General features: G+C 36.6%; 2 protein-coding genes across 3 annotated transcripts in view; both read left to right on the top strand.

The window, feature by feature from the left end:
- Positions 1–14,966, top strand: part of LOC139960073 (VPS35 endosomal protein-sorting factor-like) — a 192,502-nt gene extending 177,536 nt beyond the window's left edge. The window contains exons 22-29 of the mRNA XM_071958126.1: positions 159–257; positions 1,404–1,481; positions 3,434–3,548; positions 6,502–6,641; positions 8,144–8,309; positions 9,704–9,822; positions 12,391–12,540; positions 13,108–14,966. Of these exons, the coding sequence (XP_071814227.1) occupies positions 159–257; positions 1,404–1,481; positions 3,434–3,548; positions 6,502–6,641; positions 8,144–8,309; positions 9,704–9,822; positions 12,391–12,540; positions 13,108–13,206 (966 nt within the window). The 3' untranslated portion in view covers positions 13,207–14,966. The remainder of the gene's footprint in view (positions 1–158; positions 258–1,403; positions 1,482–3,433; positions 3,549–6,501; positions 6,642–8,143; positions 8,310–9,703; positions 9,823–12,390; positions 12,541–13,107) is intronic.
- Positions 14,967–15,325: 359 nt separating this feature from the next.
- On the top strand, positions 15,326–26,980 carry LOC139960076 (uncharacterized). Of its 2 annotated transcripts, none has more exons than XM_071958134.1 (8): positions 15,326–17,124; positions 19,601–19,957; positions 20,791–20,892; positions 21,369–21,425; positions 21,552–21,869; positions 22,241–22,567; positions 23,464–23,808; positions 24,593–26,980. In XM_071958134.1, exons 1-8 carry the CDS (start codon positions 17,031–17,033, stop codon positions 25,255–25,257), a joined length of 2,265 nt encoding a protein of 754 aa, XP_071814235.1. In that variant the 5' UTR covers positions 15,326–17,030; the 3' UTR covers positions 25,258–26,980. The 2 variants fall into 2 exon arrangements, with proteins under 2 accessions (XP_071814235.1, XP_071814236.1); XM_071958135.1 differs by having other exon boundaries at positions 15,328–17,124; positions 19,607–19,957.
- Positions 26,981–27,361: the final 381 nt, after the last annotated feature.

Raw genomic sequence — 27,361 nt, 5'->3', positions numbered from 1 at the left:
CAATTTTTGGATAATTGAGTGAAAATTGAGTGAAACAGAAGTAAGAAGAAACCACGAACGATCAAAATCATCAGCAGTTATTCGATTATTTAGCTGAACGGGTAACGGTATCGATCACGCAGTGCCTGTAATTTTTCTTCGTTTTCTCTGAAATGTAGATTTCATTTGGCCGTGACCTAGAGCAGCAGTTAAGTTTCTACGTGGAGGCCAGAGGTAGTTTCAGCAACCTGGATACTGTTCTGATTGCCCTGGTTCAGGTAAAGTTTAGCAGACTCCTCCTACGCACACGTCAATATCTTTGTGAAAAATCTGTCCTTTTAGTAAGACCCGGCCGTTCATTTTCGCCACTGCCCGATCTTCACCTTTCAAGGTGATTAATATGGAACATCAGCCTGTTTGTTATGTAAATCGATTCGCCAAAGGAGACGAGTTTGGAAAAGTTACTTGCACAGCTCAAATTTCCTGCGATCTAAGGCGAGAGCCTATTTGATTGCCCGAGGCGGGTAAACTGTTATGGCAGTGTTATTAAGGGCACATTTTCAAATGTTTTTTTGTTTTTTTATTATTATTTTTTCACCAAAAAGACCATACAGCTTGATAAAATCAAAATTATAATTAATTTATGGTACCACATCAAATGTGAACCATAGAATTAATCAAACAAAACAAATTTAAAAAAAAATGACAAATTTGATGAAAGATATTAGAGGATCATTTCAAAGAGAAATCCAAAGTCCTGGTGCTGTTAGTTATCCACTTGATGGTACTTAGTGTAAGTATGACAATTTTAACCTTTACAAGAGCTGAAGTCTGAAGTTGAAACTGGCGCTGAATTTGAATAATTTTGAATAATCAATGGCTCTCTATGTATTCAAATATATGATATTAGAAACGTTCTTTACATATATTAGATTAAAACACAGTTTTCTTATTTGTCAGTGAAAACCAGCAGGATAAATTTCCTTTCACAAGTGTTCTACAAAATATGGTCACTATACATCCTCACCTTTGACAAATCATGCGAAGAAATTCTCCAAACTTTTCTTCGTTTGAAATCTTGATTTCGACAGCTATTTTCACAGGCAATTGAAATTGCAAATAAAAAACGAAAGTATGATGACAGTTTGACATTGGCCTGCATACTGTCGTTCTAAGGTTTTAAATCTCACTGACATTTTATAGATGTTTATTTATTGTTAGTATTAAACAGTTTCATCCCTGTCAACAACAACAAAATCAACTTTAACATGAAAGAGCATCACCAAGAAACATGTGAGAGTTGGCAAACTGTGGCCAGCTATCAGTGTTTGGTTTGTCTTGTTTCTGTTTGAGGCCATTTAATAGAGAATGATCACTTTTTTACTCTTCTTCTTTTGTTTTAATTTCCATATTCCCGGTTGCAGTGCGTCAATCAACTTGCAGCAGAGACTCGATCAGTAATGAAAGGTAACCACTCACGGAAGACTGCAGCTTTTGTCCGGGTAATGACAGTTCGTTTTTATGGTTTGTCCGCTCTGTGTTAATATAAGTGCAGCTTTATTTCAAACACAGAGCTTGCCAACTTAACTTTGTCAGGTACATATATCTGGAAATAAAGGTTTCTATGGCGATCAGTGGCGTAGGAAAGTGCTTTTGAGTGGGGGGGCTGAAGACTGATGGCCGGCCTGGGGGAGGGGTCTAAGGGGAGGGGGTATTTTTTTGATTTTTCTTTGCATTTCCAGGTGGCCTCAGATGCAATTTGGTGCAATATAACACACTTCAACCCACCCACTCCATTCTGTATATAATTTTGCATTTTCACCTGGCCTTAGATGCAATTTGGTGCTCCAAATGGGATTTTTTGGGAAATGAGAAAGGGGTTTTCTGACTTGCGAAGCGGAGGGGCGGAATGATACTTCCGCCCCTCCATATTTTTCACTGGGGGGCTGGCGCCCCCCCCAGCCCCCCCCCCCCGGTTCCTACGCCCTTGATGGCAATCATATGTCAAGCTGCAGTTTGGGGAAGGGTAGTCAGAATGGTGAAGTCGGAATCGTGCAGTCAGAACGATATAGTCAGAACTGTATAGTCAAAAGGCAATAGTCAGAAATGGTATAGTTCAAAGGATATAGTCAGAAGGGTGTAGTCAGAAGGATATAGTCTGAATGGTATAGTCAGAATGGTGTAGTTAGAAGGATATAGTCAGAAAGGCATAGACAGAATGGTGTAGTCAGAATGGTATAGTCAAAATGCAATAGTCAGAAATGGTATAGTTCAAAGGATATAGTCAGAAGGGCATAGACAAAATTGTACAGTCAGTATGGTGTAGTCAGAAGGGTGTAGTCAGAAGAGTGTAGTCATGAGGGTGTTGTCAGAAGGGTCCAGTAAGAGTGGCATAATCAGAAGGATATATTCAAAAGGGTAGTAGTCAGTATGACAAATTCAGAATGGTACAGTTCGAATGGTGTAGTCAGAATTGTGTAGTCGGAGTTGAGGGTATAGCCAGAAAGGTATATTCATAAAGGTGCAGTTTAAAACCTGTTCAATTTGGAGACTCTTATTTTCTTCCTGACATTTCATACGACCAACAACAAAGTTTTCAATAGTACAAAGAATGATCCATACTGTAGTGTTGCCTTTACTCCAAGAAAGGTGAAGCTAAAGCAAGCACTTTTTTTTATTTTGACAAACAGTAGTAGTGATTGAGAATAAAGCCTGCTGCAACCCCTTTTCAAAGGACACGATTCACATTTAGTGAACAATGGCATGACTGAAAAATCAATGGATTTTGGCATGTTTTGTTAAACGCTACAAGACTTCATAAAAATGATCTTGGCTATGGGTGAGCCTGTTTTTTCATTCTTGTGCATGAATTGCTGTTGTAAGTTTCATGAAACATGAAGAAAACCTCTCGACATTGTGAGTGCTTTATACAAAGTGCTTATGAAGGATACTTTCAAAATTACAGGATATCAAGTGTTTTTTCGTAGACTATATCAACGCTGACTATAGTCGTTCTGGCTCGTCGTTGAGAAAACGCTTCAATCGGCTTTATAACTTAAATAATAGCGTTTTCTTTGTCGAGGTTGATTGAATGACAAGCAGATATTTATAGAGAATTAATCACACTCTGGTAGTTTTAATAGACTAGGTCTTGTAAAGTCAACGTTAGATTAAGGTCAATATAAATGATTAATCTATTAATAGAGAGAGAACAAAAGAAATATGAAGTAAAAACAGTACTTGAAATTTAATGATAAGTAGCTTAATCTTAAATAGAAAGGACTGGAATGACTGATGTTTTTGAACCCAATCAGGATCTTCAGGCTGAACCAAACTGAAAAAAGTAGTTTGAGTAAGAGAAGTTTTATAGGGGTTTAAAAGAATGCAAAGGGAATTATAATTTTGTTTCCCTCAATGACTAATTTTTTTCTTTTTCTAACTGTCATGTTTCTAGGCATGTGCAGCATACAGTTTCATTACAATACCTTCCATCAGCGGGATCTTTGAACGCTTGAAGTTGTACCTGGTGTCTGGACAGGTGGCCCTATTAAACCAAGCCCTCAGTCAAGGTAAAAATTGAATATAACAAAGTTAATTCACAGCTTCTTCAGGTTTTGTTTTGTTTTGTTTGTTTGTTGTTTGTTGTTGTTGTTGTGTTTTTTTGTCTACTACATCTGTAAATTAAAATATGAATTTATAGTAATACATTGGAGGATTGGATATGGTAAATATGTTACTCAGGGATTCAATAAAGGAAATTATGCGTTATGTTCTAGCCTTTCGTCACCTTGTTAGATATTTTTGGGGTCTCTATTAATAATAATATTTTGGTGGGCTGGTTGGGTTTAGAATCTTTGGCTCCACAGTTTATAGAAGAGTTTAATAATACACACCAAGTCTCCTTTCTTTTCTATGAACAAAGTAACTCCTGTGTTTCTTTGGTCTGAAAATTACTTGCACTTAAAGTCTCAATGTGTGTTTGTCAAATTTAAACTTCGACCTTTCCAGCTTACTGCCCTAAAAGCTCAGTGAAAAAGATACCGTTCTATGCAATTTTCATATTGATATTCATTATTTTTTATTGAGTTATCTGTCTTTAAACATTCTGAAGAAAATTTGCCAGATTTATTAACGAGTTCGTAGATTCTACAAACTTCGATCAAAATTTGCAAGCCCAGCCCAACAGATCATGCGCCAATCAAATCTCTCTGTTTTGTTTACGACCGTTAGGCCTAGGACTACTTTCACTTTGGTGGCTAGCCTGTATTAGGTTTTCTCTCTTGAATAGTATCTTTCTTTTGGTCTTACGAAAGCTGAATAAACAGGTGTTTTCAGACATTTGCTCTGTGGAATTGGGTAAAAAAAGTGGACGGTACAAGTCTGTATAGGTTACATTTGTGAATTACATGTTGATATGGGCGGTCGCAGTGATTTTACAGTAAATCGTTCGTGTTATAAGGGCAACAGAAAATAAATTTCTTTCTTTCGATGGCGACAGCTTTTCTCAATTAAACCCACCTGGTCAGAGTGCATTTCGAATAAGAAACATTGAATCTGCTTCGGAAGTTTGTTTTCCGAAATTCATCAGCAAACACGTATTGAGACTTTAAATTAGGTTGGTGGTGTGCAGTTGATAGCGGTACTCTGCATTTTAGGGGTTATTAACAACTGAAACCCTGCTTACATGTTTGTCTGCATAATTCAATTGTACCATTTTGCATTTTATACCCAAGATGATTGGTCAAGTAATGAATTTTTACCATGTGTTTTTCATTGAATTATGATTTGTAAACATATTTGATACATTCCAATGAAAGACTTCAGCTCATGATTGCCAGTGTGGCAGTTTTAAATTGCCAAGAATAACGAATACAGCATTTCAATTTCATTGGCCAGAGGAATATAAAATGTCCTGGCACAGACTCTTAATTCTGAGAGAATTAGTAGCTGAAAATTTTTTATTCCACACAAGGAAACGGATTTCCACAATTTTAATAATACAATTTTTTTTCAGTCTGAATCGGACCGACGCATTAATAACAAAGTCAGAATTTCTTTATCATGTTCATCTATTAAAGAGAACCCAAACCTATATACTGGGTCAACTGTCAGACAATAACAGCAAATTCATACTTGGCATTTTTGTCTACTTGATTTTGGCCACTGATTTAGCCGGTTGCATCACACAAAAACTGGCAACCCTGCTCCGTTCAGCTCACGGAATGGAATCAGATATGTCAAATCGATGATTTTCATTTGACATCCTTCACACTGTATGAATTATCAGTAAGCAAAATTCTCAATGGCAATATCGACAAAGACATTGTTATTCAACTTAAAACTTGCTAACCTGTTTACATCTTTGGATATCGCAATGTATCCTGTTGGGGTTTTTTTTTTTTTTTTTAGCAGCAATAAACATATTTATAACTCTGTGATGATAAAAGAACAGCAACTTTTATTAGATCGCTCCAACTCTTCCCTTCAAAGGCACTTGAAACAGACGTAGACCAAAACATGTAGGAAGAATGATTGTTGACGTTAATAATTAACCTAAGGAGTCAAAAGCTGATATCGATATTTCGAAATGGTTCTAGCTACTTTCAATGGCCCTTGTCCACCCAAGAGGGTACTTGTGTGTAACACTAGTACTTAATTACTTGCGATCAAAGGTTTTATAGGTGATGAGACATTTAGTTTATTACATTTTCACTTGCTCTTATGTTGGAACTGAAAGCGTCACCCTGGATAAAATTTTGAGCCTTCACTTGGTTGGAAACTGCAGAGTGTCTTGTATTGAGTCAGATACTTGACATATTTGAGCAAATTGCCAAATAAACTAAGAAAGCTGCTTTAGTTTAGTCTGTCGTTGGGTCGGTGGGTCGGTGGGTTGGTGGGTCGGTTGATTTACGTTCCTAGGAATCACTTCACGCATTATCAAGAACACTTTTTTGGGTTATATTATTTACCGAAACTTTCTCGTATCAAAAATCTTTTGAATCTCTGGCCATCCAGCAACCAGGTACCGATCGGTTAAAGTGTGAATTATAAAAATTGTTTGCTATTTCTCAGCTAACCCATTTATTGTCCATATAACCTGACACCCAAACACATTTTCTTCCGACAGTTAGATATGCTTATCTACAAATTTGTTTGGTCAAATGAGCCCATTAATATAAAAAGGTCGGTGTTAATGAATCGAAAAGTTCAATGGAGGACTGAATATGGTTCACATATAAATTTTGGGGATTTTATTTGTAATTAAGTACCTGATAAACTTTTTCATACTATATGCAAAGTATTTCATTTTCAATTGTACAGTAAATAATAAAATTCCTGATGCATCAGTGTTTCAATATCAGTTCCACTTTCTGTTACAAGTAGAGCGACACCTCGTAAACGATTTCATGACTGGCTCATTTTTATGTTTCCAAGAAATTCACGTTGATTGTGTAAGTGAATCTGTTTACCATGTAGTTTAGAAAGATTGATAACTTTTTAATATTTTTAATTTTTAAACAGCTGATGCATTTTTCAAGGCAACCATCAGTCTCATTCCCGATGTTCCTACAATGATCACCATCGACAATAAGACCCGTTCGTCAGAACCATTGCTGATCAGCTTCCTGAACCAGTTTCTGGCTACGCTGCTCTTGATTCCTGTGAGTTTGAGTTTATCATGAGGTCATGAACAGTATACCTTCTCTGTATTAGGAGAGAAAAATGTGTCAGCTGATTTCATGAATATTCATAGTTCATTTCCTGGATGTGCTCTAATTATCTTTAAAAAGAGTAAACCCTTTTTAAAAAAGAATATTCAGAAATTTAATAATGGAAAAACTGACCGAGAAATTATAAGCAAAATTATTATGAAAGGTATACATCTATAGATATTTTTTTGAGGGGGTTGGGGGGGGGGCAGGGAGGTTGGTAGCATGTCACTGGTTCAAATCTTCTTTGTCAAAAGTTCTTTGCATAATTTAAATTGATGACAATTGCGTATTAATATGGTAGATGTACTACTCCTAGCCATTCTTAATATTCAATCCTTGGGAAGTTTAAATGCTTTCTCTAGTTCTGGATCCTGTTAAAGATAAAGCTAATTGCATATTTGTCAATATGCTATAGCTATTGGGCATCACAGGTATTGATATGAATATACATTACTATTGGGTATCACAGGTATTGATATGAATATACATTACTATTGGGTATCACAGGTATTGATATGATTATGCATTGCTATTGGGAATCACAGGTATTGATATGAATACACATTTCTATGGGTATCACAGGTATTGATATGAATTTGGGGAGGGTTATTAATGATCAGTTTGATCAAGGGCTCATTGTTCTCTGCACAGATTAAAATCCTCATGTCTGATTCTGTTACATTATATTTCAAAGATTTGATAGCTGAGAGTAATTAGTCCTATTATGGTGTTAACAGTTCCCATATTAAATAACCCTTCCACCTTCCCCCACCCAATCACACCCCCATCCCTCCTTCATTCTCTCCATTTATATCTTCTATATATATATTTAGGTTTATGTTTAAACACGCTATTCCATTGCGTTGCAACTCAGAGTTTTTCGAACACATTGAGTTCTTTTCACTGCAGCGATCATCAGGCATTTCTCCCAGTTGTAATCATCAATTTGTGGCCTGATGATCCCCACAATGAAATGAACTCAATGTGTGCGTGAAACTCTGAGTTGCAACGCAATGGAATAGCATGTCTATACATGTATCTATATAGCTGTGCACCAGTTGTTTTGAGCACTATATTGCTATTACTGAACTTTATATACTACGGTATATATATATATATATACAGTATATATATATATATAGATAGATATATTTATAGATTGATATATAAGTTATTCTATCTGTTTTAACATTGTTACAACTTCATCGTTCAGTACTCTAGTTCTTTTATTTATGTTATTTGTTCGCTAGCTGGGAGCATATCCTAAAGAGACTATACATGTGTGAACTGGTTTTTTGTGTTTTGTTCATCTCACTCTTTATGTTCCTACTAGCACAAATTATCCTTGATATATCTATATCATTCAGATATTCACCTACAATACTTGAAGAGTAATTAAGGGGAATTAAGAATAAGTTTTTTTTTTTCTCTTTCCGGTTTCATTCTTAAAGGACAATCCAGATCAAGGGGCACTGTATCTGTTACGAGGACTTCTAAACGTTCTGCAGGACTATATGTGGGACAATAATACAGACGCCAAGGCCAAGGTTTACGTTAGCGTCCTAAAACTGCTCTCAGCAATCGGTCAAGAAAGTTATGCTCATCATATCTACAAAGGTATTAATTATATTCCAAATATTTGCAATCCTGGCCTGCCATGCATGGATTACTGGTGCATGATAATGCATGATAATATTAAGCATGGGTTCCAAGGTAATTTCTACTTTCAATTGTCGCCTCAGAGTGGTGATTCAAGAGCTCTTATATTGATAACTTGACATGTTTTTCAACATCATATTAAAAAACTGTTTTTTTTTTTCTTTTTTAATTCTTTTTTGTGAGTGTCTCTGAGTGTATACAATTTGAAATATTTTGTGCTTGAAATTGTGCTACAGGTAAATGTTGAGTTTTGTTCAAGTTTTGAAAGTTGGAAAAAGTAGACTGGGTAGGAATTTATTCTAACATGCAGTGTCCTAAATCTACTCACGGTTGCATTTGAACCACTGCAAAAACTAATGTAAATATTGACCACCTTGGATCAAATTTGTACAAATCACATATTGCTGTGAACTGTCGGGAAAACACTTTCATACCAATATTACAATGGACCAGTTGGATGATTTAAGTACGCCCTCAATACTAAAAGACTGATTTGCGTCTCGTCTGCCAAGCGGTCCCAATTTTGTTCACTCTACATGTGATCTAGTTTGTTTGGAGATCAGAATTAACATAAACAGACTGCCTTCAGAGAATAAAGAAACCATGGAGACATATTTGAAACTAAATTCAGCTGAGAATTGAAACTAAGGGACGTATGACATTTTATGAAAAAATTTAGACACGCTGGTACGTGGGAAATTTAATACGGTCTGTTTATGCCGAATTTCCTGCCCTGGGAGGAAATTGTCTCTAGTGCTTTGGTGATATTCAGTAAAGTCTTCTTGGGGGTGCACGTGTTTGTTTGGAGTAGTTTATACCGATACCTTGTTCTTTAATATCTCTTGCGGATCATACAAAGTTAGCAAGATTTGGACCAGAACGGAATTGGGTTGTACCGTTCAATAGACTAGTATTGGAGTGTGCAAAACAGTAAACTGTTTCTTGTAAGGGGGATAATGTACATTTTGTTTAGGTTTAGTGGGGTATCAATATGCTTGAATTTGATGAGCCTTTGACATTGGATTTACACTCCCCCCCCCCAAACCCTGTTTCCATATTTTCATAAAGTATGTTACAAAATATATTCACTGACAACAGAGAAAAGATTTTCGGAAAACATAGAAAGATTTGCCCAAAACAGAGCAGAGATTTGCCCAAAGCAGAGAAAAAAGATTTGCCCAAAACAGAGTACAAAGATTTGCCCAAAACAGAGAATAAAGATTTGCCCAAAACAGAGACAGATTTGCCCAAAAGAGAGAAAAGATTGCTTAATAATGTCTGAAGACTGGAATCAAAACCTTGTCATATTCTCTATAATTTAATATATGTTTTTATATGTTTTTAATCTACAGTGGACTCTAACGATGCCCTATATGGCAGTGATCCAAAATTCATCGCTGAAGTGAACGACACGTCGCAAACATTGATCAAACAGATCCTGGACTTTTGCAAGACACTTCCACAGAATGATGTGAGTCTATTAATAAGGGTTGAGAAGACTTGTGTCTTTAACCATGAATTATGTGCAGAGGATGATTTCAGTATGGCTAGCATTATGAACTCTGGCAGATATTCAATCTCCTCTGATATTCAATGCATTTCGATTTCGATTTATTTTAAACCAGTATAAATATAAAATATTTATAAATAGGCGTACATCAATAAACAGTTCTTGTTAAGATTTAACAAATGATATGGTAAATGTAAGTGAAAGAAATAAGATTGTTAAATGGTTTAAACATAAAATGATGAAACAGTCATTACTGAAACTATAATAAAGGTTCTAAACTATCAAATTGTATAAACATTGCTGCACGGTATATGAAAGAATTTCTATACAGTTGAATTCTATATTTGGGCAAGATATTTGGATTTCTGAGGGTTCTGGTAGACTTCACTAGATGACTCATGAGTGGGACATGCAGTGGGTGTTTTTCGCCATTCCTGATTTTTTTCTGTCATTCTGACGAAGCCTCTCCTAGCAGCTTCATTTACTTCCACTCTTAATGATTGATAGTCGATATGAAGTATTTGTGATGCATACTTAAGGAATTTTATAAGTCTGGATTTATCTTTAGCGGAAATGAAGTGATACCAGACAGGTACAGCATATATAATGTGTGGCAAGATGAAAGCACTCTCCTTTGCACCTTCATTGAAGAAAGATACTACGTAAGCCAAGCTGGACAGCATGTAATACACTTTACTCAATGCCTTCGATATATGACAGCTGAATGTCAGTTTACCATCTATGCATACCCCTAAGTAGTCACTCTTTGATGTTCGCTCTACCTTCGACCCTACTTGATCCTGCTGATAAGAGACCATCGTGCTTTATGCTAGCGTTAGCAAATCACATTTCCTTGGACTTTGCTGGATTGAGCAGTAGATTCTTCCGATCACAGGTTGAGACTATATCATTCACTGAACTCTGATAATTTGACTGATCATTGGCAAACGAACTCTTCGATATTCCACAGGATATTGCGGTGTCGTCAGCATATTTTGTGACTGAGAGATGGTCATTAGATCTAATCTCATCAGTGTATAAAGTGAACAATAAAGCAGACAATGGGCCTCCCTGGGGCACACCAACTCTGATATCAGACCTGTTCGATAGTCCTTTCTCCAACTTAACTTGGCGTGACCACCCTGTTAGGAAATGAGCCAGCCAGTGTAGAAGCCATGTTTCAGGAATAAATCCAGTAAGGTCTTTAATGAACTGATTGGGTAAGACTGTATTGAAAGCACTCGAGAAGTCTAGAAAAAGCACTTTCGATATAGTGGTTTCCTTGCTATTGATGTGCGTTACAATTTCATGTACAAGCAAGAGCAAACAGCATCAACACAGGAGACAACCTTTCTGTAAGCAAACTGACGTTTATCCCCATACTGATCGATACTACACATTAGGTGTGGAAGTAGAAGCTTCTGCATACTATTGAATGCAATACTGGATAAATCTATAGGTCTGAAAAATGCAGGATCAAATTCCGGGAATCAGGTGGTATTTAGCTTCGGGCGGGGAGGATCGTAGTGGAGCAAGCTGCATCATGTGGAATGCTGTAAAGGGCAAATATTGGCAGCAACGTAACCAATCGAAAAAGGTGGCTGGGGAACATTGAAGATTATAGCCGTGGAATAAATATCAGTATTGACATCCCAATCTTGAAAATCACATCAACCAAGTTTGAATGATAAAGAGCTTCAGATCGAAAGAGTAACAGGGCATTGTGAAGCAACGACCGCCCAAGCTGAATTCTATCATTCTAAATCCATTTGGCTGTCTGTCAGCTGTTAACAGAATGTGACCATTTCCTCCTCTTGGTACAATTGCTGTCAATAATTACCCGTTTGGCATTCCATAGCATCAGATAAGCACATAAGACCAGGGTGACTCGGAGTTGTGTGAAGTTGTTTTGAAGACAAACCTTTAGAATATTATAAGTTCATGTAATTTTAATTTCAAAGATCTACAAGTGCAATGATTTACTGCTTTGAAAAAAAAGAAAAACACCAATTTTTGATCTGAGTTTGTAAAAATGATTCAATATCAATCTTGGAATCGATCAATCGCCATAGCAGCCAGCCAATCAATCAACCGATCAATCGACCATGATTCAGGAACTATTTAGATTGACAGATAAATCTTCAAATCTGTTTATCATATTCCATATTGCATGCAAACAGTTTTGCAAACAATATCCAAGAACTTACACACAATTGGAAACCTCAGACGATAAAAGCCCCTTCTATTATTGATAAAACAATTTATGTGAAAACTGAAAGTGTTTTTTTTGTTCCATCCACTTACATCTCACAAACAGATTTACTCTCAATTTGATGCACGCACGCACACACAACTCTTCCCTATTCTCCCATTGTTTTACAGAATATAAAGGAACATAATCATGGTTACAAATTAAAAATTTGAATTTACAGAAAGTGAAATCCCTATCCCACCTTCTTTGTTTATATTCTCTTGTTGTTTTTGCTTTTAAATTATATTGTTCATATTTGTTTTCTCTCTCGCTTATAGCCAGGAAATAAGAGACAGGCATCTCTGGCCATAGAACTGTTTCACACAATGCTTGCACACGGAGACCTTAGAGACGACGCCATGGCAACATTGGCTCTGAACCTGTGGAATCTAGCCCAAAAGAATGGTCAAGGGGATACAAAGTTGATGGTCAGTGTAGTCTAGGAATTGTTACCTTCATCTTAGCCATTGATGATCGATGCAACTAACTTTGAAGAATATTACTTAAAAAAAAAAAAAAACCTTTACAAGTAATTTTTTGTGCTACAGCGCCACCTTAAGGTGAAATCATGGACTTAGTCATCTGTCCGTCTGCGAAATTCATAAGATCAAGTAAAGCTAAGAAGGGTGTTCAAACATCATCTGGTCTACTTGAGTGGTCTTCTCGTAGTTAAATAAAATTCACTCTTTGAAGTTTTGGCCTCCCATCAAAAGTGTACTGCTGTACAATAACAGATTTGAGAATGTCTCAACAGAACGTTTCCACTGACTTACCAAAACCAAAAAAAAGTTGGGAAGCTGCTCGTTTGCATATGCTGTTTAGCATGGTGCTTTCATAAAGGTCAGACCACCACTTCATGCTGTGAAGACTTCATTTTATCCGGGCCTGACTGGTTGGGATGATTTTAAGTCTATTAAGCTGTGAATTAGCAAAGAATAAATGATAACGTGAAGGTCACATTCTCTCCTCTTCCTATTTCTCGTTTGTTTTTCTAGGCACGTATACTGGTCTACGTGAAGAATCACGGCAAAACGTTTGGAGGCAAGCCTTACGCGGATCTAGCGAGCCGAATGCATCTACAGACTCGGACGTGAATAGCTAAAGAGTTCGAAAACCGATGCCGTGGGAAAAATTATCGATTAATTTTTTTTAAAGTACTTTCTCATATATTTTGAAATGTTCTCATGCAAACTTAATTTGCATTGGAATGTGTGAAGTCCAGTCTTCAATAGGTTGTATTTTTCCAGCATTTTTTTACCTGTTATCTGTTGAAGTTTTAAGGGTGTGAGGGTGGGGGGGGGGGCAGAGAGATGTGATTTGTGCTTGGGTGGTGAGGTGTGATGGTGGCAGCAAATTTTATGCTTTTGTGATCAAGCAAGATGACAATCATGTACCTTAAAACTTGGAAAGAACAGACCAGCATTCAATCATTATCAATGTTCATTGTCTCTCATTAGTTAATTTGAATGTCCGCCAAGGATATAACTACGTCTTCTTTGTTATTAAAAATCATATTTGATAGGGGAACAAATATCTAGAGTTAACTTTGATATCTGTTGAGGTATATTATTGAATCGTGTAAGTAACACAGATAGGCTATTGCATTTGTTTTTGAAGAAATAAACATATCAAAAGTTTAATAGATAGTGGTTGATAAAGTTTGCAGATGATATTATATTTTATACAATCCCAACTAGCATGGTTGGTATTAAAAGGCTACTATGATGTGCACCCTCCATGTAAACAGCTAAGGATTTTCTTAATGCAGCTTTCGAAAATAATATAATTTTAATGAAAATACTGGATATTATGACCGAATCAAGTCTAAATATGATATCATCAAGCCGTGATTGTTTGAATGTTTAATATGTTATATTTTACGGCGTCTTTTTAAGTTTCCATGATAGATTTGGGTTTTTGTCAATTCCAAAATATTGACTTCTCCCCCAACCCCCCCCCCCTCCCACCCACACCCCTGTTATGCCAAAATGTTTGCATTGCTTTCATTAGCAACTGGTTGTTTTACCTCTCTGTTAAAACTATATAGAAAAAGTTGCAGCCCCTTGATATGACTTTCAAATCATGGTATCTCCCATTTTTGGAGTTGAAGGGAAAAAAAGTCAGAAACATGTCTATTGTTTAAGGAGGGAAAGATAGTAAATAGTCGGTTTGTGTCTCCTTGAAGTTCTATATTAAGTATCCAAATATTTTCAACCTAATGTTGTAGTCGTACGTTGAGCTTGAACCAAGGGGGCCTACCGTGAACATCCCAGTGAGACTACAGCCTAAACATACGTGAAATTCATACATTAACATCCCAGTGAGATGATTTCACTGGATATCAAAATATGACTCAGAAGCCCTTAGATGTTGGCATTATTACAATCAGCTTTCTTAAAAGATAGGGTTGCAAAGATGTTTAATAAAGCCTGCTGAAAAAGCAAAATTGACCTCAAGAAACATGGTCTCTATGGATACCGTGTAATGACATTTATACAATGTGTGTATAGGTCCTGTGTATAGTTCTTTTGCGGAAAACTTGGGGAATATTCCTAAAGTTGGGAGTTTGTTGTGAATCATAACAAGATTTATTTGTAAAGAGAATATAGAACCTCACGTTCTGCATTTCACCAGGAAATCTTTGTTAGGATAGAGCAGTAATGGTCAGTGAGGGGTTGAAGCGGGGTGGGGCATGGGGGGGGGTCAGTGAGGGTGCAACCTGGGGGACGGGACCAGATAAGTCATTCTATGAGATTATGAAATAAAAATGTAAGATATAATGTTGTCAATGCCTACTCTCTTTGATTTACATGCTGTATAGTCAGAAGAGACCCATTAAAAATGGTTAAGCAAAGAAGTTCTTCCAATTTATTATTTAAAATTGTGTACGTTTCATTCCATTTGAAAATCCTTTTTAAATTCATTTGAAATGCTAAGTTCACTCCAAAACTGTGTGAGTGCTAAATAACTTAAGTAGGACCACGCATTCAATTATTTCTGTCCTTTGAGAGATAATTGCAGATGAATATTAATGATTTGACTCGATCTTTTTAACAGACCAGAGTTAGTTTGCCAGAAACCATGAAATGGACTTTAAGGGGCGTGGGGAGGGGGGGGGTAGGTTGTGGTAGGGTATTGGGTAAGGAATTGTTATGCAGCGATGATGATGTAAGACTTGAACAAAGAAGGAACTGCCAAGTCTCTTTAACTTTTTTTGGTTTTGTTTGTTTTGTTTTCTAAATTTTAAACAAATTCAGTGAATTGATCGTTATGAAACTTGAAATTTTGATTTAATCACGGGGTGATTGGTTTTTCCACATTGAGACTTTGTCATGAGAGAATTAGAAAGCAAATAGTGATATGCAAGGATTTGAGGATATACTTTAGAAGGACACTTAAGAGCTTATCAATATTGTGTAAAACGTTGGTTATGATGAAGCCGATTAGGAGGTAACGTAGATTAACAGCGCTTTTTTTTTATATCAGCTAGTCAAGGGTGGCAAATAGGTACCAAAATCCGAATATTTGGACCTAATGTTATAGTTGTACATTAATCTTGAACGGAGGAGCCTACCGTGGAAATCATGTACGAGAAAACCATGCAATAATATCTCAGCGAAAACATTTCATTGGATACAGAAATACAACTCAGAAGTCCTTAGATATTGTCATTATTCAAATCAGCTTTATTAAGAGATAGGGTTGCAAAGGAGTTACGAAAAGGAAAAAATTTGACCGCGAGAAACGATGTCTCTACGGATGCCGTGTAATGACATTTATCAAATGTGTATAGATACTGTATGTTGTTCTTTTGCGAAAAACGTGGGGAATATAAAGTTGAGAGTTTTTCATGAATTATTTCAAGAGTTGACTGTATAGGACATAGAAACTCGCATGCTGCGTGTCACCAGGGAATCTTCATTAGGATGGAGGAGTACTGGTGAGTGAGGGGTTGAGGTGGGGGTGGGGAGTGTGGGGGCTTAATGACTGTGTAACCAGGGAAACCGATAAGTCGTTCTAGGAACTGTTATGACATATTTAGTTCAAATGCACAAATTTGGCAACTGAAAGTACCATATGAATGCAGTTTGGTTGTTTGTGAGAGTTTTCAGCTATAACTTCATGAAAAAGCTTTCAGCAAAGATTCATATATTTGGATTTCCTGCAACTACTACAGCCTAACTACTAGGCTAAGGTTACACAGTTAACAGTTTTCCTATGTGATGTAAGTTGCCTCTCTTGTTAATCTAAAAGAACAACTCCCTCCGTCTTCCATATTTCTAGCAGGTGACAAACAGAATCGCGTGGGAGCTGGATTGATATCAGGACAATTACATGTTAATTAATGTATACATGTGTACAGTTTGTGGGGAAAAAAGGTCTAGAAAGATGTCTGAGTGCAGTCTTCAGTGTTATAATGTTATTTAGGAGTAACACTTGGTGATGGGATTGGAATTACTGGTTAGGAAGCTAGGATTAAATGCAGCCGTGAGAGAAGAAATGTGCGTTTAAGTTGACCCTTGACTCCACGCGGATCGCTGACAGGCCTTATAGCGGTAGCTGTTTCTAAGTACCCGCACACAAGGATAATTTGGACAATTCATTTCAACGAAATTGATGAGACAACGCATTTCATTTCATATGTAAGAAAATTGCGGTTGTTTCAAGTAAAAAAAAGATAAGATTATTTTAAGGCAAAAAATCATATTAATCCAGCTTGAAGAAAAAAGAAGAGTCATTGGTTGTTCAACGTTTCCATAATTTTTAGTGAATAACTTATTTTTTCAACAACTTTGGCTTGATTCAGACGGTAATTAGTAAGAACAATCATCATATCAAATAGAATCGAGAAAAAAGGGAGAACTCGGAATTGTTAATTCTATTTTCGTTTTGAAGTCTTTTGGACAGCAGTCATTCAATGATGGCGTCACATGGGATGTTACTATGCTGCAAGAACATAATGTTGGTCTTGATGTTGTTGAAATGCACGCAAGTATTGTATACACAAAGGGGTATGTATGATATCGAACCTACTTTTTTTTCAATTTTGTTTGTTTAAAGCTTCCTGGAGAAATTTCATCACCAGGCTGCCGAGAAAAGAGCTTCCTCTTTCATCAGACATATAAAGCAAAAAAGAACAAAAAAAAAAACAGTTATACATGCCCACGTGTTAGAGTGAATCCCTTTTTAACAAATCCTAATTGTTTTATTGCATATCAAAAAATGTATGGTTGTTAAGTTTTAAAGCAATGCAGGAACATCATTTGAGACCACCAGCGTATTAATATTGTTCCCACGCAGTGGAGGGGGATATTGGTCAGGGAGGGGGCGAGAATGGTCTGTAGGGGCGCTTTCGACACTATCTAAGCTGAGCGCCATCATTGGTTGGCGCGGAGCATACATAAATTTTTTGAGTAAAGATACACTCTAGATCGCCGGAAATGACCCTTTCCGGGCCTTGCTAATTTGCAGATAAACGAAGAATAAATAGGTGTCATCGCCATTTTGTCAGAAAATTACATCAACAAAATGTGACAAATGTCAATAGGTAGATGAGAGCGCAATAAAAAAGTCAATAATCGCGAATAAGTAAAAAGTGGTAAAAAGCTGAAAAGGGCGCCAGCAGTCCATTTGAGTCCGTCAGGGGGGGGGGGGCATCCGCCCCCCCTGACTGTATGGACGCTCCGCCACTGTTCCCACGGATTTTTTTGTATAACTTGTAAGATGCTGACCATTTCCTCGAAGTAGTCGCTGTTTGATCTGGAACTTTATTCTCTCGGCATTTTTTTTTTTTTTTTCGTTTTTCTCGAACTTTGCACCTTTTATAACTAATTTGTTCATGTTTCATATTACCCAAATTTAAATTTCGAAACAATCATCTGTAGATTTCAACTGGTTTCTTTCACTTTTAACTGTCGTATTAAGAAAAGTGGAAATGTTGTATTTTCATGTCGAACGTTTGCAAATTGAAAACCTGCAAAAGTGGACAACTTTGTCACAAATATATTTTTAGGCTATGTCGAAATTATTTGTTTCATATAAGTTTATTTTCCACTTGTTTCTCGAAATGTCGACCTCTCGTGTCAAACTTTCGACATTTGGCCTAATAAGATGAGCAACTATTTTATACCAAAAATGGTTTATAAAAATTGTCTTGAATATACGAATTTTTATTGTCTCTCGAAATTTCAACTATTTTCACATCTATTTTGGCATCTTATCGAAGTTGTGACATTTTGAGGAAACCTTCTTGTATAACCTGTCAAACCTGTAAATAAAGATGAGAAATTGATTATGTGGTAGCTGCCATGGTATTCCTTTGCTTACGTAAAGGAACCCGTGGAATGATGGTCGTCAGGCTGTAATGGTATAGTTTGAAAACCCAGAGCTCATAGGATGGTATTATCATAAAACCCATTAATTCTATTGTTTTACACAAATGAAATCCCTGCTTGATTTGGATCAAATAATGTGAGCATGTCCTAAGAAGATAAACATAACCCCGGTCATACAGTTCATCTATTTAAGTTTGTAAAGTTTTATCAATACATGTCCATTTGTAACGTTGAATTATAGGCATTTTAGGCAATTATATTCTTTTCTCTCTTTTTTTTCTCTTTTTTTGCTCTTGTACGACTTTCCTTCCGCCTATCAGTTTATTACTACTTTTGCGCAGACTTGAACTAATTCCACAGCTACTCTATTCTAATGTAAGATATTGTTTCTTTGGTACGTACTGGTACTTCTATGTATAATTATTAGTTACTTAATACATTTTATTCCCTATTAACATATGAATTTACTGATTTGTAAGAGACAAAATCTCAAGAGAATGTCTATTTAATCAAGTTTGCTGGTAGTATTTTATGATACGACAGTGCTCATGTTTCATTTCATCGATGACACAATAACAAGGAAGCAAAAAAAAAAAGTGGGGGTGGGAGTAAGATCAGAAAAACACACGAAAGTAAAGAAACTACTTTCTTGATTCCGTCTTTGTTTGTAGCAAAAGTTTCTTTTAATAAAATTGCAGCCACGTCAAATATACTTTGATGATGAAATATTTCAAATATTTTCCAGTACTTAATAGTCTGTAAATTTGCCACATTTACAGAAATACTCAAAAATAGTTCAATTTGTACAAATTAAGCCGACACGGTGTCCCAGTTTAGAGAGGCTGAGAAATGAATGACATAAAAGCGAATGTTTTGTTAAAAAAAACTTAGACTTGTAATTATGGATTCGTCCAGGCCAATGTATACACTGTTGCATCTTAATTTCGTGCGTAACAGTCCCAAGCGTATGCACTTAATTTATAGGGGGGGGGGGGGGGCATTAATAATTCCCGAAAGTATCAACGTAGTACACATTTTGATTTATCATATATGTCTTGTTGTTGATATACATGTGTGTGTATGTCTTAATAGACATGGGTTTTTTTCTTTCTTTATGGATATGTTTTTGTTTTTAATATTTTTAATATTCTAGCGACAGAACTCCACTATGTTACTGAACGCAAAGAGTTTAATTCATCAGAGGATCACTGTGAGAATCCCAGAAGTCCAGGTCCGATTGAAGGAGAGTTCATTTTTGTGGCAGCATGTGGGCATAAAATCGAGCTTACGATTGAGGCTATTGAGACAGCGGAAACGGACAACCTATTCATCGGAAATGGGGTCGAGCTATGCAAAAATGTACTTCTCGATTACTCTGGGGGTCCAGATGTCAATGCTATCACTGTTCTTTCACAAGAGAGCTTTATATGGCTTAAGTACCGTATAAAGGATCCTTCCGGTTTTCGTGGATTTCAGGGTTTTGTTGACGTGATCCTCGTAGGCTCCGCATGTGAGTTTTTTCCTCTCCAGTAGAACGTGTTATCAATATCAGTTGTCTCCTTTCGTATACTTATCATATAGTTATATGGCAAACATTACAATAACCTATTGTATTCCCCGTTTAATTGATGCTCTCAGCTATGCATGATGATGAAGCAAGAGGGCAACCCCCCCCCCCACACTCACCACAGATTGGCATATATATCATCGTTAACACCCTTCGTGAGCAATTGATTATAGTGACGACATAATAACATGTATAAAACTGATCCACAACTTTTATTCATGAAACGACACCCAGTGAGCAAACCTGCATTTATTCGTCCTAATACCACTTGAACTTGAGCTTGGTCATCATTGTAACTGTGTACTCTCTTCATACTTAACTTGAGAGGAATGCAATTATATTGTCCTTGTAGTCATAGCAAAAAGTCACTTTATATATATATATATATATATATATATATATATATATATATATATTTATATATATATATATATATATATATATATATATATATATATATATATATATATATATACATACATATACATAATAAAGAACTATGCCGTACCTTTGACCTCAGTAACTATGGTAACAATTGAAATTATTGTAATTACCTTCAAAATTAAACTGTTTGAAGGGGATATTATTTCCTTTTAGTTGGATATCAGGGAGGAGTACTAAATCCAACATTAATTTAATCGAAATCTGTTATTTTGTCCCGTAAGTATGAAATCACACTTAATCATATTAAGATTTCATTGCTCATAACATTACTATGAAAATAAGATATTCATGTGGCGAGACAATAACAGTGACTGTTCATTTATCTCCCTCAGCTGACGGATGTCCTGCAAACTATAATGAGTGTGGTAACACAACGTGTTTATCGACGGACCCAGTTGCCCCCCGTTATGGATATTGTTTCAGCAACTCTTCAGGTATAATTTTCTTTAAATAATAAACGTCATTATAAAGTTTTAAGTACCTGAAAAGCAGCAGAAAGCGTAGATTGACGTCATCTAAATTACAGAAAATATTGTACATTTCCAACACCTGTTGTATTTATTCATTTGTTAGTTTGATTGCGTGTAGTGTGTTTGCTTGTGTGTTTCCGTGTGTTAGTTTGTTCGTTTATATTTATTTTTCCTTCTCTAGAAACACACTTCCACACTGTGAAATACACATAACCAGAGTACCTCTTTTAACGTTTGTTATAAGAGTACCAAGTTGGTTCCTTAATCAGTCTATAGGAGGACTCAAATGCTTAACTGACTGAAGAATATCTTTGGCAATTTTTCTCGATGGTCACTCTCATATTACGCAGTATTTTTTTTTTTTTTGATCAGTAATGGTTAAACAATGATTCTTTTTGAAAGATAATCCATATGTGATCTTATTTGTCTCCTCCCAACAGAGCCATATAATATCAGAAGGGTATCGAATAACAACAATACCGTAGCTTTGATTTGCGGTGAGTTGAGCCTTTGATGTTCATGCAAAACGTTACATATAGGTAGGCGTAGATCTCATAGTTAAATATTGTACGTTACAGTACGTTTCAACATCATCATCACCATCATCTCAATGTTTGCCCTAGATGATGGAGACGTGTCACTAGTAGATGGAACACCTAACTCTGGCGTGTTACAAGTTAGTGTTCACAAAAAATGGTTCGGAGTCTGTGCTGACACGTGGGATCAGGATGAGACAGATGCCGTTTGTGCTGAACTCGGCTTTCCCAGATCGTCCAGTCACTTTAACCAGTTCTACAATTCCACCCACATCAATGGTAGCTACTTGGAATCAATATCTTGTTATGGGTTTGAAGACACACTAAAAGAGTGTTCTTCTCACGTGACTAAGACGCCCAATTGTGCGGATGACAAAATCATCTCAATAATATGTGGAGACGATGGTAAGCACTAAAAGGCATTCATTCAGGGTGTTTTTTTTTTCTTCATCTTTTACCCTGAAATTATTGGTTTGTCACTGGCAATTGACATTTTTTCAACAATTGGCAATTTAGTTTCGAAGGTTTGAAGAGGAAAATGGTAAAGTACTAAAAGAAGCAAAGCTTGGGTGAGAGATTTAAATTTGTTGCTTACTACACATGCACTGTTACATTTCCGCTCTAGTCAAGACCGTGTTGCGGGTTCATTGTGAGAGTCGGAGCCAGAAAGAATCTTTGTATATACTGAGATAAGTGAATTAGGATTTCGCCATCATATACTTCGCTTTAATATTTCCACTTTTTTCTTTTCTCTTCCTCCCTCTCCTATATTCTAGAGGAGGGATCTGTCAAGTTAGTGAAAAGATCGGACAATTCTTCAGGAGAAGTTTTATTCTATTATCAAGGAAATTGGAGCTATATATGCAGAAATGAAGAATGGACGGACAAAGCTGCAGATGTAGTGTGTAAACAAGTGGCCAACGACAGAATGGGTTATGTTGCTTACAACTTTTTCGGAGGCACGGCTAGGAAAAATGGCAAGCAATTTGCGCCATTAACTTTTAAGTGTGAAGGTGACGAACCAAGTTTGAACCAGTGTCCGTATGAGAAGGAAAAATGCGATAAAAAAGATATCGTTGGAGTCATTTGCATGAAGAGCAATCGTAAGTTATCTGGGTTTTTTTGGGGGGGGGGTGGTTTACGTTGGTTATGTTATAAATATAACTACCTCATCAATTGATATGATTACATACTCGATTGAAGTGATAACGTCCATTGGGTTTGAGGATATTACACAAATAAAAATGGATGATATTAGCAGGTCAATTAATAGAATTAATAGTCTCAACGTTCATTGTCTGCTCCAACACATTTTCTGGCCTTGTGTACGGCATACGTTTATAAACACTTTTCTGGCAGCGAGTATAACATTCACCTATTGGCAACACTTCAAGGCTAACATATTCGAAATGTTATAGATTGACCAAACGATCATCGAATGCCCTGAAAAATATTGTTGAAGTGATGACTAGAATTGGTATCAGATATCAGCTGGCATGCATATTGTTTAACGATCATAGCTTTAGAAGTTGTACCTTCTACACATAGAATCTAACGAAATTCATGATTTCACTTGTCGTTCAGCTGCGTTTGGTATTTACAAAACGACGTCATACTTTGCATGCGTCTGACCTGTATAGTGAGTAAATGAATCACTTTGTTTTCATGATAGTTCAAAGTCATATGTGGTCGTCAGTGTGTGAAACCTGTAAACAAGGGCAGCTTGACTTGTATATCATGCTTTGTTTATTGAATAAGTCAAGTTTATTATTGGAGTGAAGGTCAGAGGTCATTGGAGGTCAACGGAAGTGAACTCTGTGACAATGACATCCAAAGAAAGGATACATCTCTGATTGCTAAATATCAACTAATTATTTCATTAAAATCTCGATGCAATTTCGCATCATCTCTGTTACTTAAACTGCTTTATTGTCCTAGGGCACATTCTGTAACTTTGTAACTATTTTTCACATATATATATATTTTTTTTTTTTTATAGTTTCAACCCTAACCGACAGTGAGGTTCGGCTTTCGGGTGGAGAGGACGAATACTCGGGTTACGTTGAGATCTGGTTCAATCAAGAATGGTGCACAGTTTGTGATGATGCAATCAACATTCAAAAGGCTAACATTATTTGCAAACAGCTCAAATTTGGAGATATGGTGGATTTTAAACCGCCCGAAAATACGACCGCGAGAAACGGAACAGGACCTGTCATGCTATCAGAAATAAACTGCAAAGGCAACGAGCAAAATATCCTTGCCTGCAATTTCCGAAGCATCGGCACTACTAAGATATGTGAGGCAAACGCGTACGTCACGTGTAGTGAACCGGTTGTTACCGGTAAGAAATCATGCAACTCTCGTATATTGAATAAAGCTTTCAAATGGTTCTTGTCATGATTTAAATTTACCGTACTCTGCAGGATATAGAAGGAATTTGAAGAAATGTTGAAGAGGAGGTATATTTCACGCAATACATCCCGTTGCGTTGAATGTGCATTGAGAAAGTATTGAGTCTACTTCAGTGGAATGATGTAGTTGGTTTTCTTCTCTACCGCCCTCATTTTTGTAAGATGGCAACCCCGCATAATCTACGCACCAACAATCTATGTACTGAATACATATATATGTTGTGAAACTTGAAGTTCATCACTCGTGGAAGAATCTGTACATAGCTAAGGATTATACGCTTTGTACAAATGATTAAAAGTTTCTAAGCAGTTTAAATAATGAGCAAAATTGTCCATTGTATCAGACTTATGACTGAAACAAAAGATTGATCAAACCTGTAAAAAAATGTGCCTATAGTTCATATGGTTGTAGCCCCTAACCCCCTCCCCCTCCCCTCCTTTGCCCGATATGTGTAGCAATCTATTCATATTTAGGCAGGGTTCTTACAACCATTGTACATAATAAGTGATATTATTGTCTGTATTGTGCACAAGCTTACAACCATCACTATAACCTGCATCAGGTTATGTAAAACTGGGCAATATTTTCCATCTTATATATTTCATCTTACGTTACAAAATTGAACGGAAGTTGACTTTATATAACGTCATCAATTTCAAATTACCACTAATCAAAGTTAAAGCTTCTTTTTTTTTAAATTGTGCCACCTGCAGATCCCAACGTGCCAATTGTTAAACTGGGAACCGTAGTAACACCGCCCACTGATAACAATTTCGTTGTCGTCCTTGTATCGGTATTGGTCGTTCTCTGTGTTACCGGAATGTTATGGTTTATCAGAACAATGATTAAAAAACGGTTGAAGAGACCACTTCCACCATTGCCGCAGGGAAAGTTTCGCTCGGGCAGTCTTACCAACTCAGACAGCGTGTACGAGGAGATACCGAACGCAGAAGACCCCTACTACATGACTCCTATCAGGAAAGAAGATAGTGACCATTCTTCGGAGGGCAAACCTTCTGAAACGGTAGCCGATGTCCATGCCAGTGGTCCCCCTGACGGCGATGTTACGGATCGTACGGAAGAGGAAAGCCAACAAGAAACTGCATCCATCGACAAGACTGTTTCAGCAAACCTGCAGCATGGCGGTGACTCGAATGTGAAAACCATCCCTTCTAACGAAGATACACTCAGTGCTTCTGCCGAAGACAATTGTTATGAAATCAATCAGCCTGCTCTCAAAGATGAAGATGGAGAGGATCCTGGTGTCTTTGACGACCAAACCTCCGACGAGGTACCTTCTCTTGATGAAGCTCAAACCAATGGCTCGAATGAGGGCGTCCTTTTGGAAAACCGCACGTACAAGGACAAAGATGAATGAAAGCTCTGCCTGCTCTGTAGTCTGCTGCACAATGAGGAGGAGCCCGTAACGATTTGATTTGTATGTATGCATGGATGCCACTAGCGGTGGTGGATGTGTTATATATAACATGACTTACTATAGTAGCTAGAATGTTCCAGTTCGATTCATTCAGCCAGGGGAATATGACTAGGCTGGGGGTATGGGCCTATAGCTGTGGTGCTCATTTTGCTTATAATTCAACCACCCAGCCATTCTGTACATACATCGATTGTTTTGTAGTTTCTATCGCCATGAAGAGAAGAAGAAGGTTAGGTTCCACTTACTCTCTCATCCATCGTCCAGCATGTTCTCAAATGCAAACAACCCATACATGACTGCAGGGCTTATAAGTCTGGCATGCATGTACTGTGGAAATAGTGGTAATGTGTGTAGTACTATAGGCATTCCAAGTGTTTGATGTGGTAGCACAGGGGCTTTGAAGACTTCCTTAGTCCCAAACTTCAGAAATATAGTCCTGTGAGTTCATAAATGTTGATCTTCAATGATATAATTATAATCGCATGATAAAACTCGTGTAAAATTGTCACCAAAAAGGCCGTTTTGCCACAAACAAAACCATGGTTTTCAACGCGTGTAACTGCAGCATTTGGCTGTAGTTCACATATACGAGTCCAGTAAGTGCGGAAATGGATGTAATTTACCTATTAGATTCATTGATTGTTATAATATGGCCCCACATAAGAGGAGGAGGTGGATGTACTTTACTGCTCCAATTTGAGTTAAGGGTAGGTGATGTGAAATATAATATATGTATATTTTATTTGGTAACGGGTGATTTGTACCAGAAGGTATGGGGCTGTTTAGCACACCAGTGAGTTGAACCATGAGATCAATTAATTTGATATGATGGTTTGAATATACCCATATGTTAACAATGAGGGTGGATTAGATGTATACAATTTTACGTAGTGACGAATACAGTGCACTGTATTTGGTTAATCGATAGGTCCTCTGAGACACCCATTTGTTGCATTTAATGTATTAATTTATATTGTGTATTTATTTGGTAATAGTGTATTTATCTGTAATTAATTATTTATATCATAGTGTATTTATTTGGTAATGGTGTTAATACGATCATATGCTGACAAAATGATGGATCAGATGTAAAACAATTTTTATGAAGTGACGCTTTATATTATGTACCTATTTCAGTATTAATAATAATAATACATAAGGTGTGTATGATTTATAAAGGTTTATGTGGCGGTGGTTTTAATACAAACATAAAGTTTACCTATGTTGGATAAGATGTATATAGTTTCTATGTATTGACGAACCCTATAATACACATAGTTAAGCCATAGGGCCCTACCACACCCATAATTTGATTGATGTAGAAAGCTATATGTGGTGACGGTTTTTTAATACAACCACAGGTTTACCTTATAGTAGATTAGATGTATATAGCTGTTATGTGATAACAATTAAAATGTAACCAATTGATTAATTAATATCGCGGATATGATATACAAAGGTTTATTAAGTAATGATTTACATGCACCTGCATGGTGCTGATTCCGTACTGGGTGGAGGTGACAACAATAATATTTTAAACGGTGGTGGGTATAGCATGCGTAATGCTGCCGGGTGTACTGCATCTCAAGTGCTAGCATTACCCGATTGATTATTACTATTATTATAAGAATAAGGAGTAGATCATTAAACAAAATACATTAAATGTATCTTTGTAGTTCCTTTTGTCAATATATAGATCGAAGCAGGGGTGGGGGTTGATTGTGGACATAATTTGCAACGCACTCCGATTTACCCGAGAGTGCTGCCAGTTTGCGAAGGCGAAGGCATTTCTATGAATGCAATGAATCGATAGAAAAGCAAATATAACTGAGACTGTCGCAAACTTGGTTAACGTAAGTTAAATACCTGGAGGTCTTTGCTTAACAGGTATAGGAAAACCTTTGCCAACGTTTATCTCAGATAATTGTATTCACGCTGGTTGAATAATGTGAATTTGAAAACGATGAATTTAGACTTGAGGGAATTGTGCCAACTGTATGTGTTAACTTCATCTCAATAGTTGGACCAAGAACAAAAACAAAAT

The sequence above is a fragment of the Apostichopus japonicus genome, chromosome 19 (assembly GCF_037975245.1).
Source record: "Apostichopus japonicus isolate 1M-3 chromosome 19, ASM3797524v1, whole genome shotgun sequence".
NCBI classification, from domain to species: Eukaryota; Metazoa; Echinodermata; class Holothuroidea; order Aspidochirotida; family Stichopodidae; genus Apostichopus; species Apostichopus japonicus.
Note: the sequence above shows the minus strand (reverse complement) of the source record. Positions and strands in the feature narration are given on the sequence as shown.

Excerpts from the sequence above, each read along its gene's own strand:
- LOC139960076 (XM_071958134.1), top strand. The coding sequence starts at position 17,031 with ATGATGGCGTCACATGGGATGTTACTATGCTGCAAGAACATAATGTTG. Across the intron at positions 21,426-21,551 it reads TACCGTAGCTTTGATTTGCG|ATGATGGAGACGTGTCACTA; the intron begins GTGAGTTGAGCC and ends TGTTTGCCCTAG. Across the intron at positions 23,809-24,592 it reads TAGTGAACCGGTTGTTACCG|ATCCCAACGTGCCAATTGTT; the intron begins GTAAGAAATCAT and ends TGCCACCTGCAG.